The sequence below is a fragment of the Lates calcarifer genome, linkage group LG23, assembly GCF_001640805.2.
Source record: "Lates calcarifer isolate ASB-BC8 linkage group LG23, TLL_Latcal_v3, whole genome shotgun sequence".
NCBI classification, from domain to species: domain Eukaryota; kingdom Metazoa; phylum Chordata; class Actinopteri; family Centropomidae; genus Lates; species Lates calcarifer.
The window spans coordinates 8,965,652-8,984,783 of NC_066855.1; the positions used below are offsets into that span (position 1 = coordinate 8,965,652).

At 41.2% G+C, this 19,132-nt stretch overlaps 2 protein-coding genes across 2 annotated transcripts; both read left to right on the top strand.

Annotated features, from left to right (window-relative positions):
• The first annotated feature begins 432 nt into the window (after positions 1–432).
• Positions 433–8,838, top strand: pth3r (parathyroid hormone 3 receptor). The gene is given in 13 exon segments (XM_018661612.2): positions 433–911; positions 3,853–3,958; positions 4,517–4,578; positions 4,580–4,628; positions 4,895–5,019; positions 5,324–5,418; positions 5,580–5,733; positions 5,855–6,008; positions 6,118–6,178; positions 6,271–6,337; positions 6,752–6,846; positions 6,944–7,085; positions 7,199–8,838. Coding segments are annotated over 13 exon segments (1,656 nt in total). The 5' UTR covers positions 433–845; the 3' UTR covers positions 7,679–8,838.
• Positions 8,839–9,641: 803 nt separating this feature from the next.
• rundc3ab (RUN domain containing 3Ab) lies at positions 9,642–17,981 on the top strand. Its single transcript, XM_018661628.2, is given in 12 exon segments — positions 9,642–10,786; positions 13,620–13,735; positions 14,069–14,196; positions 14,436–14,521; positions 14,613–14,702; positions 14,805–14,885; positions 15,056–15,155; positions 15,157–15,222; positions 15,384–15,541; positions 15,814–15,933; positions 16,445–16,545; positions 16,669–17,981. Coding segments are annotated over 12 exon segments (1,296 nt in total). The 5' UTR covers positions 9,642–10,679; the 3' UTR covers positions 16,812–17,981.
• The last annotated feature ends 1,151 nt before the right edge of the window (positions 17,982–19,132 follow it).

The following is a 19,132-nucleotide window of genomic DNA, read 5'->3' on the forward strand; positions in this document are numbered from 1 at the left end:
TGGAGATTATAGAGTCCTCTAATTGGTACAAACAGTAGTTAGTCTATGTCTGGTCTGTATCAGTGTCCTCTGAAATATGTCTTCGTGGGAACTGGTGAAGAAATGTTGGTCTCTCCCCATGGGAGTAAAGTTTATTAAATCATACTGTTTCTATTTATGATGATGTTGTATAATAAATAAATAATAGAAACCAGTATTTAGTTCAGGCGCACAGATTCATAATACTAGGAACTTGCTGTGTACTGAATTCTTGAATAAATTATCTGAGTTTGGTATCAATCTATGCATAATTATCTAAGATGACTTTGTCTAGGGGAAAAAACTGGGTTAAAGGAGACAAGATAGAGACCGAAGGCCACACCAGAGGAGCACAAAGAGTTAAGTGAGATAGAAGCCACAGCCAATCAAGGCCAACCCATCTCAAATAGACAACAGTCCAAAGAACTGCAAAAGGAGGAGGTTTCTGCCACAGTGCCCCTCTCTCTCTTCCTCACAGAAACCTTCTCACACTATACACTCACTGCAACATGTTCCCTCAAAACTGATTAGCAATGGCCATTTAGTTTCAAGGAGAAGACTGGGGAAAGGAGACATTTTTAAAACATCTGGATCTGGATGTCAGGAGACCCCCCAGAGCTCAAGAAGACCCAAGAAGGGAGTTTTTTATTGACAGATGAACTGAAAAACAACCAGAGAAGGAGCACTGATGGGGCACCAGAGAAGAAGAACAGTGTTTAACTTTGGGATACGAGTTCCTTCAACACGACCTGAGGAGGATAATATAATCTGAGAGTGTGTGGGAAGTTGTATTCAGCTCTGTTTAAGGCGACAGTAGAAAATACGTTATGTTGTGTGCGCAGGGAATTGGTGCCTTGGCTTTTTTCCATTGTGTAATAACAGTGACCGCACTGGTAAGTGTCCTCTACCTCTACTCCTTGAGTATTTGGGTGATTGAGTTATTGATTACTTCATTGACTGAATGGGTTAAAGAACTATTATTTTCCCTTCATAGATTTATTTTTTCTTTGTTTCAATTTACATGCTCTACATATAAAACTGTTCATTTTTGCTTTGCTTTTACTTTGAGTCTAAATCTTAGCAATGCAGTGTCATGAAAGGATGATTTTTTATGTTCTAAAATTAAACTTTTCACACAGGAGCATCATATTTTGCACTTTATTATGACAGTGAGTCAGAAATAACACCCTCGCACTGCTGCACTTTGGCCCGAATATAGAAAATTTCACATATCTGTGACTGTCTTTGAGCCTTTGAATTTTGGGCATAGATTTATCTTGTGCTTCAGCAAACATGCCAGCTATTCACCAGCAAGACTGACCACAGATGAGCAGTGTTACTTTCCACTTTTTTAACAAATGAGATGATGTGGAATAACTTTTTTTGTAGCATTATCACTGAGGAATATCAATTTGTCATTTTTTACATCTATTTCCAAATGTAATACAAAGTCAAATCCGAGGCCTCATCATGCAAAGTCAATGTAATATCAGAAATGAGTCTCATTTCTGATATTACATTGAGAGAATAGCCTTGTATTGAAAAGCCAGTGAAATTATTAGGTCTTTACAGTTGCAGGTTCTTTGCAGAAGAAACGCTTGCTGAAAAAACACCAACAAAAGAATTAGAACCTGATAATTAACAACAAAATAGTAAATGAACTATTAGATATTTTGTAAATTTTCCAGCAAAATCTTAAGTCAAAATAGGGGAATACAAAAACAATGACTCCATCTGAAAGTATTTGAATGAAGTAGTAAGCAGTAGTAAAACCAAAACATCAGTCCTCAGTTTCCACTGTCACAAATCACCTGTGGTCTGCTTTACCTCACAAACCTCCATCAGCTCCAGTCCCTTTTTTGACCTTTCACCCACTGATGCTCAACCCTCCTGCAACTCTCCCAAGCCTCCATCACCCCTGAGCCTCCTCTCCTCTCCATCTTCCCCGGGGGTCGATTCCCAAGTGTCGACATCGGGCAGACTTACAACCTCCTGCTCAGTCAGCCTGAAAATCACTTTACACAAAGCAGAGGCCTGAGCGAGCAAATTCAATTATGACAGAAAGGCATGGGGGGATGTCTCAGTCTAATTGTTTTGCTAACACTCCCTGTCCATCAGGAGAAAACGCTCCAGTTCAAAGAAAAGCGAATGACTTGTCTGAATTGACCTGCATTGTATTGAATTATGCTTCACGGCAATATCCTGTCATTTCTGAGGATGTTTTGTTGAGGCACAGGTGAGGGACTTTGTGTAACATAAACCTTGAAAACATCAATAATCAGTGTGTTTAAATGGGATTATGGACCCAGAAACACACATACACATATACCCTCCATAAGCACTGCCATCACAGCCACAGTGTATCCACACTCCACTAGATAACAAGTGGTTTGAGCTGTTCATTATGTCTGTGTTGGCTTTGGCTAAGAATCCCCTCCAAAACAAATCACTGGAGGAAATGATAGCCACTCAGCATTCTGAGGGCCACAATACTGGAAACACTGTACACCCATTGGCAGTTTATTTTAATGGCCTGTGCCAAGAATGGACTTCAGTCTGTTTAAGAAGAGTGAAAAGTTTTGTTTCGCTTGTGAGAATGACGGCTGTGAAGAGGCACACTGGGATCCTTTATTCAAGTTAAAGTAGCATTTTCACAAATTTAAAATATTTAAATACCAAAAAAAGAATAACTTACTTTTATACTGATACTTATGTAAAGGAAAAAGGAAAGGAAAAAAATGCTGTACAATATCTTTACCTCTGACTTGAAGAAAATGGACATAAACAAGTGAAGTGCAAGTACCTCAAAATTGTACTTCTGCTGCTGAAAGGACAAACTTGTCTCTGGAGTTTCTTTTTTCTCCCTTTTTCTTTCTTTGCACCTTCTCTGTCTTATTATTGCTCTCTTCTGTCTGGCAAAGTGCTCTCATGTGGGTTGACTTACTGCTAGTTTTGCTGCTTTGTTGTGAAATGCACCCAGGAACACAAAGTTTCTTGTGTGGGGGCCACCTTTAACTGGCTACGGCCGAGGCCCTGAGGACAAGGCCACCCTCCCCCTTGCGGCTGAAGACAGAAAAAAGGGGGTTGGCAGGGGATCATCACATACCGCACCCTCACACAAGTATTTCACAACACCTGGAGGGAGCACATCGGATCCTCAGGAGTGTTTGCGTTTGATAGATCGCCCTGGTTAGAAAGAGACTTCAGAGAGATTTTTAGGCAACTTAATGTGTGGATGATGGCCGCTCAGATGAGCTGAAGGCTCGGATACAAAGAGACATTATAGCCAATTTGTGCTTTACTAGTGAGGTCTTTCTTTAAAGGGTCATGCAGCCAATTACTTTAGTTATTCTAAACCATTCACTACTAAGCATGGATTCTTTACATCAGCTATTATGCAGGTAAAAAGTCAGCGCTGGGAAAATGTTGAGCATGCCAACTGAGTTGAAAGGTTGTTTTTTAATCCTTTTGAGATATTATAAAATTTTGAATAAAGTGGCATTGTATTGCAGTGTTAGCAAATGAATGGAAGTTGCAGAGCATGCATTGAACAATGCTCATGTAAGAAGCTGAGACACTTATTGGGTCCTTTAATGCATAAAGATTTATCATGCTCATTGTTTCTCCATCGTTACAAGGTCATTTACCTGTTGTTTACCATTTGCATTATTATAAAAGATTTTAATGCGTCCATACACACTGCTGCACAACTACTTTTCTATTCCATGCCACACGAGGAACTTCTCTGCTTGTATCACATACAGCACTATGTGGCATATCTTGCATATTTGTCTTAACAAATTTAACATCTCTCTCTTTCTCTCTCTTCTACAGATAGACTCTGATGATGTCATCACACGAGACGAGCAGATCTACGTTCTGATTGGTGCTCACGCCAAATGTGAACGGAGCATCCAGGCACAAATAGCCCATGTTAAAGGTCTGTGTGCTGCCACTGCTACACTTTATTCATCAGAGATAAGCATAGAACAGTGCTCAGTAAATGCTAGCTCAACCCCTACAAGTGGGTAATGAAAAATATACATATATATTTTTAAAACTGTAATCAGTGGTGGTGAGTCATGACACCAGGTAAAAAGCTCTCACTGACCCCAGTTAGGTCAGTGAGTGGATGTCTAAATATATAATCTGAAACTGCTGATTTATTTAGCATCAGATATAAGACCCATCCAATATCCTGTTGACTGGTATCACTGTGATTACAGAATTGAATGTAGGTACAGACAATAGCAGTACATTTTTAACTCAGACTATGACGTAGAGGCTGATGACACTGTTTCCATTTTATAAGATGGAGCCCCAGTAAGAAGAGTAGTTAGGCAGGGTCCACTTTCATGCAGGGTGATACCCATCTTTTGACTGAGCCGTGTTTGTGATTCTGGGTAAGGCCTGTTCAGTCTCCCATCCATGCAGACTGTATGGATGTACCTCCACTTGATGTAAAACGGCTGACATCTGCTTCCCTTTATCTGTGAAGAAGGTGACTGCATCCCGGAGTGGGACGGTATCATCTGCTGGCCACGGAGCAGAGCGGGTCAGGCTGGTCTCAGTGCTGTGTCCAGAGTATATCTACGACTTCAACCACAAAGGTAGAAGTGTTCAAGAGTCACATGTGTCAGTGCACATACTGTCCTCATCATGAAACACTAACATGAAGCACCAGCATATAAGCCTCGCCCTGATGGCTTATGGAAAATTTCCTGGAGTTTCAAATATTTATCTTGTCAAATATTCAAGAAAAAAGCCAAAAAGAAGATGTCATCCAGTATGTGATCATCTACACAATGTATCAAATTCTGACATGTCTATTGTATCACAGTCTGTTGTTTTAATGTCCTGCTCCCTCATGGCCCAGGCCGAGCCTACCGCCAGTGCGATGCATCAGGGAACTGGGAGCAGGTGTCCAGTATCAACCGCACTTGGGCTAACTACACAGAGTGCACCACATACTTGACCTCCAACCACAGGAGCCAAGAAGAGGTGTGCACATGTGCATTTCTCCATGTGTGTATGTAGACTGTGTGTGATCTGGAGCTTGGCTGAATGTGTGTATGTGTGTGTTTGCACATTTGAATAAACTAGTCTGGGCATAGAAGACATTTCAAGCTGTGGTTTGTAGATGACTTTTCCACAACAGCCTCCACCAATTTGAATCCTGCAAATGTTTTACACATCATATTGCTTTTGTCCTGAGATAAATTTAGGGTCACCATCCTGAAAGTCGGTTGCATCTCTATTCATCTGCACACATGCACACTCTAGGTATGTTTTTGTTTTGTTTCAGAAGGTGTTTGAGAGACTCCATCTCATGTACACTGTTGGCTACTCCATTTCTCTGGCATCACTGTTGGTGGCAGTCTCCATCCTCTGCTATTTCAAGTAAGAAACAGGAAACCATAAAACTGAGAGGAAATCATTAATATTGTATTCATAATCCCCTGAAAGAGGAAAATAAAATCATGCTATAATTTGGTTAGCATCACTATGAGACATTAATCAGTTCTCTCTGTCTCTCACACTCACTTGCATACACTTCCAAGGCGTCTCCACTGCACACGCAATTACATCCACATTCACCTCTTCACCTCCTTCATATGCCGAGCAGTCAGCATTTTCGTGAAGGATGCTGTGCTCTACTCCATATCTGATGACAGTAAGGCTGAGCCTGAGTTCACTGCAGCGAGGCCCCATATGGTAAACCATTTGTTCTTTACCATTTAGCCTTAGTTTTTCTGATATACATCATTGTATTTTTATACAGAGCTCCACTTTCCAACATTTTATGGCCTGTTTAGCTGCTGTTTTGTGTCTTCAGGCAGGTTGTAAAGTTGCTGTGACTCTCTTCCTGTACTTCCTGGCCACCAATCACTACTGGATCCTAGTGGAGGGGTTGTACCTACATAGCCTCATCTTCATGGCCTTCCTCTCTGACAAGAACTACCTATGGGCCCTTACCATCATTGGGTGGGGTAAGTGGCACCACAGCAGGCTACTCTGTCTATGTCGTCACATACAGAGCAAACAGTGAATAATCACTCCACTGATCTCTGTATCTTTTTTCTCTCCTGCTAATTTTAGGCGTTCCTGCTGTGTTTGTGTCCATTTGGGTCAGTGCACGAGCATCGCTAGCAGACACACAGTGAGTCATATGATGCATTTAATGTTTATAGTATTTACATGACACCTGTATCACAAATGGCTCACTTGAACTCTTTCTATCTCTACTTTCAGATGTTGGGACATCAGTGCCGGAAACCTGAAGTGGATCTATCAAGTTCCCATACTGGCAGCCATTGTTGTAAGGAGAAGGAATTTACATTTTAATACAGTAAAGTTCATATATGTAATTTTTTTCTATCATTATCATAAGCATTGTGAGTTCAGGATCAAACTTCATTCATTTGTTTGCTATGAGATGTCTCATGGCTCAGCAGTGAAAAGCTACATCAGTCTAACTCTTGTTTTGCTTCTCTTTCTATCACTTCTTTTCCTTCTATTGAAGTTAGCATGCTAACCAGCTAGCCCCAGCCTGTCCAGTCTTGTAATACCACTTTTTGATAGTGAGTCACTGTAGCATCCACAGGTTGTATTCTAACCTCTTGTAAATACAATGGCAAGTTAGCAGCTGTTAATGTCAATGTTGGCTGTGTAGCGATACAAAATCTTACATATAGCACCTTTAAGGGATATATTTGACAATCTGCCCCTGCAGGTGAATTTCCTACTCTTTGTCAACATAATCCGAGTGTTGGCCTCTAAACTGTGGGAAACCAACACTGGTAAACTGGATCCTCGGCAGCAGTACCGGTAAAGGTTCATTTCGCCAATCACCAGAATCTTTGGACTGACTATTACACCTCCATCATGAAATCACTGCATAAATGCTTCTGCTCTTTATTGGCAGGAAGCTGCTCAAGTCCACATTAGTCCTCATGCCCTTGTTTGGAGTTCACTACATGGTGTTCATGGCTCTTCCCTACACTGAGGTCACTGGGCTTCTGTGGCAGGTGCAGATGCATTACGAGATGTTCTTCAACTCCTCCCAGGTCAGAATGCACATTTAGAAGTTACTTTTAGGTATTCAGATACATTTACTAATATTCCATTACTATCCTCCCCTGTGCTGAGAATAAAAGCTCATAAACTTTTCTCTTTCCAGGGTTTTTTTGTGGCATTTATCTACTGTTTCTGCAATGGAGAGGTGCAAGCTGAGGTAAAGAAGGCGTGGATGAGACGCAGCCTCGCTCTGGACCTCAAACAGAAAACCAGGATGACCAGCAGCGGTGGTGGAGGCAGCTGCTACTACGGTGGCATGATGTCACACACCACCACGCACAGCGTCAGCTTGTCCGCCGCCAATCCCAGAGCGCTCTCCTTCAGTGGGAGTGTGGTGGGATCTGGTGTGGCCACTGGCGGCGGGTCAGGAGTCAGGCCACAACGCCACGCCTCGCTCCACCCACAGGCCGGCCTGCCCGGATACGTGCCTGGTGACACTGAAACCTCAGGAGTTTTTGCCAGGCATGTCAGAACCAGCAAAGGAAACCATGACTCCAAAAGTCAAGGAGCGCCTTCAACTCAAACCCCTGGAGAAGATCCTGACAGCTCCTTATCTCTGAAAGAGCTGGAGACCATTTTGTGACTGTTTGCCAGCTTCAACAAGAATTCTCTAAAGAGCTCTGAAAAAATGTAAAGCTGAATATCTACAACTCTGTGACAGCTGCTGAGGAAAATTTGGTGATGTGGCTGAAAGCTGCAGAACAGCCATTGAGCAGACCTTGTGGTTTTGTTAGTAACATTAGAGATTTGTGGACTTTTCAGTGGGAACACAAACACATTTTAACTCTGCAAGATGACACCAAAGGCCCAAAGAAGGATCGCATTCACATACTAAAACCTCAACACTCTCAAGCTATAGAGACAGCTTTCTGATGGATTTCTTATGGGTCTAGTTACATGAATTGTACATGATTTTTTGATGCTTCAACTGATGTGAAAGAAAAAATGAAGCTGGATAATCTGAGAGAATGTGATGCTGCAGAGAGAGGTCAAAGGACAATCCTGGATATGGAAACTGTGAAATCTTTTTGGTGTTTTTTCTCCCTCTTCAAATCTTTCCTGTGTTGGATTTTCCAAGCAAGACAGGCTGACCCCAGTTCAAACTGCACTTATGTGTGCATGTGTGTGTGTATGAGTGAGTGTGTGTGAGCAGCCGCTGTGTCTGAGTCTGCTGTAGTGACCCTCCCTTTTCCAAACATTGACTTCTAGGTACCAGCCACACATTCATGATGGAGGAAAGAGTATAAATATTACCCCAGTAGTTACTCTAACACGCTAACTGTCCCGCTTTGATTATTCTTAAACATTTAGTTATGTCTAGACAGGTAGGGACCCTCTACACCTTTGTTGTAGTCCACTGTTGTCTACCCGGCCCTATTTATCAGTCTGACAGGGCCCTGAGGCTTTCACCGTGTAACCTCTGCCCTGAATGCCTTCACGACACCTTCCAGAATTTCACACAATCCCCTCGGGCCTCGTCTCGGAGCAAGAGACACCTGAGCTGCTTGTAGATCTCGAGCCTGAGTGACAAACTTGCAGCACAAGCCGCCAGTATTCACAAGATTAACACACAGGAAATTGCATCTGTAAATATTTTAGGTTTGTTAATGTGTCCAGGTTGCTGTTTTGTGTTTATATAACATGTACAGTGTAAGATAAATATGATAATTTAATAAATGTTTTGGGAATATGCCTTGAGAGTTGAAATAAAGTGAATTGAACTGAACTAAACACACTGGAAATTATTTATGACAGTTTGTATGTATTTTAATCATGTAATACAACAACAGTTGAGCCAAGAACAAGGAGTTCAAAGTTTGAAATGACAACTCCAGATAGCAGAAATATATTATATAGGTGGTCAGGGTGCTGAAATACACTATGAGTGTTTATTGAGCAAGGTGTGAAATCAATAAAGTGGGGAAGTAGATTATACTGATGGATACTGACTGTGATCATGGGACTTTTTAACCCTTAACACACATCTTTCAGCTATTTCTATGTCACCTTGCATATCCATGAGGCTATATTTCAATAGGAAAACACCACTATGATGTTAAAATATTTAGTGCATAATTCAGTGAAGTTGAAAAACTCTTCACTCTAAAGACAGAGCAGTGACACTGAAGGAGAAGACGTTAGTTAGATTTATAAATCTCATTTTGAGGTTACAGACTGAGGGTTGACCACTTCACAGCTCTGCCCTTGTCAAAACAGAAATATGAAGCATTGAAACATATGGAGCACCAGACACAGATATGGCTGAGTAATTACTCCTCCACACAACCCCCAACCCCCACCCTACAACGTATGGTGGCAACCAGCTGTCAGCTCGTTAGAGAGGAAACAATTGGGGGACCAAAGTGTGAGCTCCCTGAGCCTTTTGATGACACTTTGCACTTTGGTTCAGGCTTCAGACACACAACAACACCAATCTCCTCTGGTGGCAGGAGGGGGAAAAAGAGGAGAGGGAGGAGAATGGAGAGGAGGCTGATCGGAAATTACAGAGGGAGGAAATGATCCAACACAATGACTGCAGCGCTGGTACTGATGATATCACCCTTATTGTACTGAAACCCATGAACAAGAAATTAAACCACAGAAATTTCTGTGACAACATAGAACTAAAAATGTCTTCTGTGGACAGATACACATTAAATTCACATGGTATAGGTGCATTGTCCATTGTTGAGAAGATAATAAAAAAATAGTGGATTATATTTGATTATACATATACACATATTACTTCACATTCACATGTGTATATGATACAGATTGAACAGAAACAGAAAGGCTGTGCATGCTAATAAATACATTTTACATTATATAAAAACAGCAGTTATTCCATTAGTATAGTCACCTTATTCCATACAGTATCATATGCAATGTATCCCCTTGATCTAACTAACTGCTGAAGAGTATATGTTTCATTTCCCCAGAAAATTCAATATGAGATGGGTTTTTGTTGTTGTTGTTTTTTGTTTTTTTTACTTTGGGATGTTTACAGCTCTGTGGATCTTTTTAATGTCTGGCTGCATGAGTTCGTAATGAGTGACCCATCATGGGTTTTAATATTTGCAGCTTTAATATTTGATACATTCCACAGTGCATAAATGAAATGTAAATAGCCCAAGTTTATTAGGCTCAGTATATTGGATATGTATCTATGGGGAATATATCTCATGTGCGCAAAAACTGACGTCCTTTTCAGCACAATATAGACAAATGAAAGCCATGTTTTATGCTGTGAAGTGTACTGAGGTGATTCGTCATGTCCAGTCTGCATGATGAGAGATGATCCAGTGACGTCACGATGAAGTCAAAAAAAGAGGCGGAGAAAGAGAAAGAGAGGGGGAGAGAGAGAGAGCACAGATGTAATTGAGTCCTCTGTGTATAAGACTAATAATAAAAACAGAACAACACACTGCATGTTCCGACGCATCCGAGCTGTGTCCTCCGCTCTGATGCAGGCAGGTAGCATCTCTCTCTCTCCGGCACCCAGACGTGTATGAGGAGGGCCGGTGGCCGACAGGGAGGGGTCCTTTGATATCAGGGCTGCCTCCTCCTCCTCCTCCTGCTCCTGGATGGAGCCCGGCTGTGTGCAGGCAACGATGGCCATGGGAGATGTCTCGAAAAAAGCGTCGGCTAGGAACGTGGCGGTGGAGAGAAAGAACCTCATCACTGTCTGCAGGTCAGTTTATTGTCAAAGAGATAGGCCTGCTGTGTATGTGTGTGTGTTTTAGTACATGTACTTTAATATTAGAGGAGATATTATTGGGCTAGATGTGGTGATATGTTAGCAGCACTGGCCCTTGTGTTTTTATTCTTAATAAATGTATAGGCTTGACAGACATGTTTTGACATCCACGTTTACGTCATCCTCATAATAAGTCATTTCAATGAACTCTGTGCAGACAGTGGGCCTGTGCGGACAGGAAGCCATATATGTGCACCAACGACCTTTTATGACAAGTACTATTTTTAATGTAAAATCAGACAGACTGACCTCTCTGCGTGAGTTTAGCGTTGTCATCTTTGTCACTGCGATTTATTTTCTACCCGCTGATGGCGTGGTTACTATGACGACAACCTTCCTGGGGCAAGGACTAGCTGGCACCCCAGGGACTCAGGGCAGGGAGGCAGTGTGAGGCCTGTACATTAAGTCCTAATTGGACTTTGTGGCGTTGTTGGTTAGAGGTTTGACAGAGCTTAAACACACACAAACATACATGCTGTACATGTATGGCTATGAGTCACACAATGTAGCCTACACATAGGCAAAGACATACATGTACATCCAGTGAGTATGTTTATGAAGAGCAGCAGGCATTTATTTTATACCATATGGAGGAAACCTTGAAATTAGACAGCAAACTTCTACACGATCCACAGATGATGTTGACCTCTGTTTCAAAATGTGCACAGTTACAGCTAGTACCAACAAATTTAAATCTGCTATATTCAATATTTTTATAATAACTCTCCATCAAATGACTATGTGCTATGTGAAAGTGACAAACCCAAAGCGAATTATCACTGGACTCCTGACTCTACTGAGCGTTTTAGCATCTTTCAGCTCACTGTTTTGTTTTGTTTTTTCGAGGGGCAGCTTTAATGTTTTGGCTCACTCCCACTGCCACAGTTCAAGTCACTGATGTTAAAGTCAAGTTGCAAGTCAAATCTAATAATCTGAAATGATCAAATAACTTGAGTCTGTTTCATCTGTCTGTTTTATGCCCAAGTCATGTGACGGCAGTCCTCAGGCTTCAGTCATACAGTATATCCTCATCATACGTGATGTGGATTTGAACAGTAACACCTATTAAACACACATTCAGACGTTTGTGCAGGTGAATAAGACTGTACCTCTGCTGAGCCGCTGTCAGGTGTATCTGGGTCATGTCACTGCCCTGCTGTCTGTAATACAGTGAATACACAGGGGATTGTGCCCGTTTTGAGGATAGTCAGCCAATTATTGTCCAGTATCTGGCCACAGTCGGAGCAGCTGAATGAGACATTGTTGCCTTTGGAACAATGGAGAGTGAAATCACTTGCCTCAGTGGCTTGTGTTGGGATGAGCATTGTCTTGTCTGTGGACACACACACACACACACACACACACACACACACACACACACACACCAACCAACTAACTGCATGTACTGTAAAGTGCTAAGAGGTCTTTTACTCGAAAACTGTTTACATTAGACCACTAAACCTTAAACTTGGTGATTCCAAAGCCTGAAATTATTTTTCAGTCTGTCTAATATTGAATAAATTGTCTACATATCTGACATTGCACAAAAAATTGTGGTCACTGCGGGGCCATGTGTACTAGAGGTTATTTGGTCCATATGGCTACTTTCACCACACAGCATATCTCTTTGTCACTGGACAAGTTACATTTGGCAGGTGTTCCTGCAGCAAATAGACCTCATGAATTATTTAGTCTCCAGGAAAATATTTAGGAGTGGTCACTCTGGGAGGAGGATAAGACTGCCAGATATAAACTTACAATTTTAGCTGTCACATCACAGGAGGATAATTAATTATGCAGCTACTTTGTTAGACTGGAGCATCCATATTAGTTATTGTTAAATCTTTAGCCATGCTAGCCACCTAGAGACGACAATTGGTAAAGAGCAGATGATGAATTCTGACAACTTCTATTTTGCTTTGTGTTGCCATGGATACCAAGATGAGATGACTCAGACTTGTGGCTGATCTATCTGCTAGAAGTCTCTTACCTTCAACCACAAGTACCAAGTTTGACATTAAATTACCATTCAAATGGAACTCCACTGGAACATTTGCAAAATCACACTGCATACTGTGATCAGAATAAAAATAAGCTGGTGAGCACATTTAAGATTGGGACCACAGCTGTTTATATCAGGCATTGTTTACATTACGTTAAACTAAGAACTAAATCAAATATTTTTCTCTTCGTTGTAGTGTATGTCATAAACTGTTTATGCCGGTCATTTACATCATGTACATTAAAACATACTTGGAAGGCTGCAGGGAGGCACATCACAGGACGGCATCCTTACAAGCATGACTATATTACATCAGACCAGAGTCATAAATTCAAGCCGTCCAGTAAAAAGTAAATTGAGTTGTTGGAGCCTCCTGAAAGCTTTCCCCGATGGGTGACATCCGGCTCCAATGTAGAAATGAGATTCAGCAGGAAATGGATAGTACAGTGTGAGTGGTCATGAAATTACACCCACAAACAATCACTAAAGATGGACATTAACATGTACAATTTGCATTCTGATTCACTTGCTTTTGATTCTTTACATTTTGTAAATGTTTTATTATCACTTTCACCCAACTTGAGTATAATCAAAAAATTCAAACAACCACTTTTGACATGTGCCTCCTACAGTAAACTGAAACAGAGAAAGCAGTAATCCATTGATCTATTCCCTGACTAATCTATTCCCATGATGACTTTATTACTGGCAACCAAACTCTCTGGTTAAAACTCATCTTTCTCTTTCACTGTCCACCACACACAGATTCTCAGTAAAGACGCTGCTGGAAAAATACACAGCTGAACCCATCGATGATTCATCCGAGGAGTTCATCAATTTTGCAGCCATCCTTGAACACATTCTCAGCCACCGTTTTAAAGGTAATGAACCAATGAATAGGATGTAACTGCATGAAATTCAATAATAAGATCAAAAATATGTAGTTGGTCAAAATGTGTTGTTGAATGGCAACTTATTTCAAAGAAAGAAATGATATTAATCAGTTTTAAAGGCTGTCATATTCAGAAAACAACACACAAATGTTGTCATTACTAAAGCTGTGGACTACCTCCATTAGCAGCAGCTGTTTGGGTCTTTTTTCTGTGAAATCACACACTGTAGATGCACCAGTTGACCTAGGACTCCACTGTTCCCTGAAAGTAACACACTCTGTATAATATACAATATTCATGGTAAATTCTCATACTTTATAGGCTCTGGCAGCTGGTTCGACGGTCAGAGGAGTTACTGGGACTATGTCCGTGTGGCCTGTGCTAAAGTCCCCAACAGCTGCATCAGCAGCATTGAGAGCATGGAAAACATCAGCACCTCCAGAGCCAAGGCGAGTCTCATGTAATAATAGTAATGATGATAATGTTACAATTGATGATATCCATAAAGAAGAGCAAAGAGAGGCAGAAAAAAAAGGAAAAGTTCTAATTTGATATCCTATTTCTCATATGTATTGGTGCATCACTTCACCATGTTACTTTGAAAGGATGTGAAATGATATAACTTATACTCACATACTGTATGTGATGGTAAAAACATTAATATCTTCCACTCTGGTGACCTCTACAGGGCCGAGCCTGGATGAGAGTAGCCCTGATGGAGAAGAGGCTGTCTGAATACATCGCTACCGCTCTGAGGGACAGCAGAACAACCAGGTAAGAGACATCCAGCTATACAGGTGTTACCACCCTATCCCTGCTAGAGCCATGTTCTCACCTGCTCATATACCTGTCTGTGTGCCTTTAGGAGGTTCTATGCAGAAGGAGCCATCATGTTAAGAGAAGAAGCCACGGTCCTCACAGGGATGCTCATAGGTCTTGGAGCCATAGACTTTAGGTGACCTTTGACCTATAACCTGATGTTTATGCAGTGTCATTTGGCTGAGATTGTATAGTTCTTTTGTTGTTGTGTAATTTCTGTGTGATTTCTCCTCCACAGTTTCTGTTTGAAAGGGGAGGCTTTAGATGGAAAATCCTCTGCAGTTATAGATTACACACCATACTTGAAATTCACACAAAGGTATTTACCTTGACACAGTATACATTTCTCTATTAGTATTACATTTTAGCATCTGGAAAATACCATAATGTCTTCATTTATTTTTCTTTGGTATGGCTCATACATATCAAAGTCAGTTTGATATTAGACACTAATAAACAACCAAACTGACTGCTCTGCTTCTGCTGTAGCTATGATTACCTGAGTGATGATGACGATCGACAGAGCATTGACAGCAGCACAAGTGATGACAGTGTCCCCGAACACCCCTACATCCCGCTGGTCACAGATCGAGGAGAGCTGGAGCACAAAGTGCCGCAAGATGGAGCAGAGGTTCAAGATTGTCAACGCTCAGAAGGTGGGCCGCCATCTTTCTGCATTTGAACATGCTCAGGAAGATGTTACTTTAAGGAACGGTTTAACATTTTATTTGTTTCATATGCAATGCAAAATTAAGTGGAACTCAGTCAGCTGAGGGTGGATATTTCTTTTTCACTCAGTGTGGATGTGTGTTGTCAGGGTTACCTGGAGGAGCTTGTGCGCCTGCGTGAGTCCCAGCTGAAGAACACAGAGACCGAGAACAAAAGGCTAAAGGCCCGGCTGGAGGAGCTACAGAGCCAGAGCCAACTAGAAAAGAAGGAACTGGAGGCCATAGTCCTGGAACTTCAGGAGCAACTGTGAGTACAGCAGATGGTTGTGTCCAGCTTTCATCTCTTTATTCCTCAGTACATTAGTAATGCGACACAGAGACAGGAGGGTTTGTGAAGGATTATTTATAGCATTATTCAAAACAGTAAGCAGAGATCAGTCTAAACACTGACATGATGAGAAATCTCACAATGAGATTTTGGAGATTTTGTTAGTTACTGTTGCCAGATTTGATAAATTTTTAGTATTGTTATCAACACAGCTGAACTCGTGCCTCATTTTGTGCCCTCATGTTTGTCAGGACAAGCTTGATCCCATGCGACTCCAATCACCTGGCCAAAAACCTCTCCATCCCCCTGGTCAACCAGTGGCCATCGCTCCAGCCATACAGCAGCCAAGAGGACATCAAGCTGTTCCGCAGGTCTGACTGAGTGTCTGTTTCATGCTATAAATGAGCTTAGATGCAACACAAATAGATGAACTGTTTTTGTGTGATCAATGATTTTTGTCTACTCATGGCAACAATTGGAAAAAGAAACAGATATACAATTACACACACCCCAGAGCATATTGTCTATAAGCATCATAGAAGAAAACACAGTTCATTTCTGCTTCTCTCACATATTATTTGGGTTTTTATATTTGATAACACATGTGCATATATTGTACATGTAAGTAATAGAACTATTATTGATTTGTTATTTAATTTTCAATCAGTGTAACTATACATACATATTCAGAATTATTTGGGTGATACACTCCAGTATACATAACAAGGCATACCCAAGTGTTTTAACAGTATTTTAACATAAATGTGAATATATTAAAAATAAGTAACTGAAAACACACATTGTTCAGGTTTGACTGGAGGTGTGCTACACTATTGTTAACCTAACCACTAACCCTTATGTTGTCCCTCTATTGACCGTTAGGAGGAGTTTCCCCAGCACAGAGTTGCTGTCAGTGGAGGTCAGCCTGGATTCAGACTCACAGAGGATGGAGGGGAAACAGAACGGTGGAGCTTGGTGCACAGGTGAGATTTTGAAAACTCTCATAGTAACTGCACCGCACTGTGTTTTTGTGAGTTGATAAGCGAGTGAGCACACATACACACTTAAATTGACTCTTCCTTTGTATTTCTGTCCCACCCCTCCAGAAAAGGACTACACCCCCTCCATGATGGGCCTGTGTGGGTCCTTGGCCTCCCTCCCGAGCTGCAAGTCTCTGGCTAGTCTCAAGTCCAGCGAGTGCCTGGTAAACATCAGCACAGAGAACAGTCCTGCCCTCTCTCCCAGCTAGGGGGCGCCAAAGAAACACTGCCAACCACCTAACAGACTGAGACAATTCAACATGGAAACAAAAGACTATTGGCAGGCGGACAAATGCGCTCTCTTTCATGGCCCGTATGTGAGTCCCGTTACCTTTACGCTCTGAGCCCAGCACTCTCTCAACTGACACCTTTTAAGCGATTGTGAAAGAGTAGCCTCCCTGTCTGGGACTGTCCAACAAAGATACAGGAATAGCTGCTGTACTGCCCGACGGCCTCCCTCAGTTTAACTGTCTTTCATTGTCTTGACATGATTAAGCCTCCTGGAATGCAAACAACTGGTTCAAGTTTGACCTCTTCTTACATCATCACATCACAACGCTTGATTTTGTGCAATTACAGTAATGCATCTGTACTGGCTCCATTCATCGAAACTCACTGAAGGGTTGATCTGTATGTACCTGTCCATTTGTCTGTGTCTTATCACTCTGTCAGAGTATCTTATCCTGCCTGTTGCATAACACTGGCAGGATGGAAGAGCTGTCATAACCTTTTAAGAAACAGAAAGAATGTTTTGCCATATTATATTAGAATATTATAAGAAGATGGAAAGAGATTTAAAAAAAATAACAAAAAAAACAACAAAACAAAACAAGAGGCTTTTAGAGTCAAAAACGTGGCCAGAGGGATTTATGATGAAGATTATTTAAAATTTAACAGATGCAGCTTGTTAAGATGAATGGCTGTTTAGGCCTTATTCAATCATACAGTAGGTTAGATACAGATTTTAGGATGTGACACACAAGACTTGTCAGGCTAACAAGGTTTGCAGAGGCACTACAATGTGAACATCAAAAAACAAACAGACATAATATCTATTGCATACAAATGCAAAGTGCATTGTGACTATGCAGAGTGAATGTTTTCATTGTCTTTTTCTACAAACCTGGCTTGATAGAGTAGTTTGAGCAGCAGAGAAATATGTGAATGTGCAGTGTGCGTATGTGTGTCATTGGTTTTTTTGTCTCCATTTTTTTCTCTGTGTGATTTTTTTCTTTGTATATTATAATTTGAGTCGTGACATACTTACTTGTACCGTTTACCATCATGTAAATTGCAATCTCATGCCGTGACGTTGAGAGTTGGGATATGTTGTGTTATTTAAAACTGCAATAAAACTGCCTTTTTTTGGAAACATTAAATGCTGCTATGCATTGGATGTTCTAGCAGTGTTATAGGAGTGCAGTGCTATGCTACTCTTAAGTGTTTGACTTATGGTACTAACACTGAACTAACATTAAACAGATTGCCACACAAGTTTGCAGACAATCAAAGGTCTCAGAGGATGAATCCTAATGACTTTGGCAATTACTGACTTGTGTGTTTTTGTTTTTTTTTTGCTAACTGTTAGTTGAACTACCATGATATCTGGTGCTGTCACAGTCATGTTCTCCTTTTAACTATCATCAAGATCACTAATACTTTTGTTTTCGTCCTGAAAAACTAATGACAATCCATCAGCCTAAGCTGTACTTTTAGTGCTATTTAGCAAATGTTAGCATGCTAACTTGCTTAACTAATGCTAAACATTATACTTGCTAAACATTAACATATTAGCATGGTCATTGTATTGTAAGCATATTAGCACACACTGCTGCCTTTAAGTACAGTCTCACACAGCCTGAAGCAAAGCTGTGGACTCTTGCTCATGCACATATTATTCACAAAATTGCCTCCACATTTACACCCACCGATTTCATTTACTGTAGGGCTAAGAAAGCCAGCACACGCACTTTCCCCGTGTGCCTCGGTCACTTTTTGTCTTCACGTCTCCTAACCTCTCCCCCCGTAACTTAACTTTGTGAAGAGTGACATCGTCTCTCTACAAATGGGTTTGAAATAGCCAGTGTGAGGTCAGAGGTTAGGATCATTCATTCATTTGCAGACAAATACACAGAGCTAAACAAACAGCAGCTGAAGGTCCTTTGGTGAAAGATGGAAATGCATTATGTAGGAGACACATTCCAGATTGACATACTGTCCAATTAACTGCCAGGCTGTAAATAAGTGGATACCGAGGGCTTGTGAAAAGTTGGGTTTAGTTATCTGGTTTTGTCTTTGGCTGTTTTGTGAAAGTGACAGATAAGCAGGCTGCTGGACACATGGCTCAGCATGTCACCCTTTTGTGATAAAGCATTTTCACTCCCATTCTGGTGTGGCAGACACACAAGCACGTTATCTAGGCATGGGCTGAGGTCCTGTTTCAGTGAGTGCACATTTTGGGACAGTTTTGTTTGGGTGAGGGGACAGTGAAGGCCTTAGCATGGGTCTAAGATCTGCAGGTCATGTTATC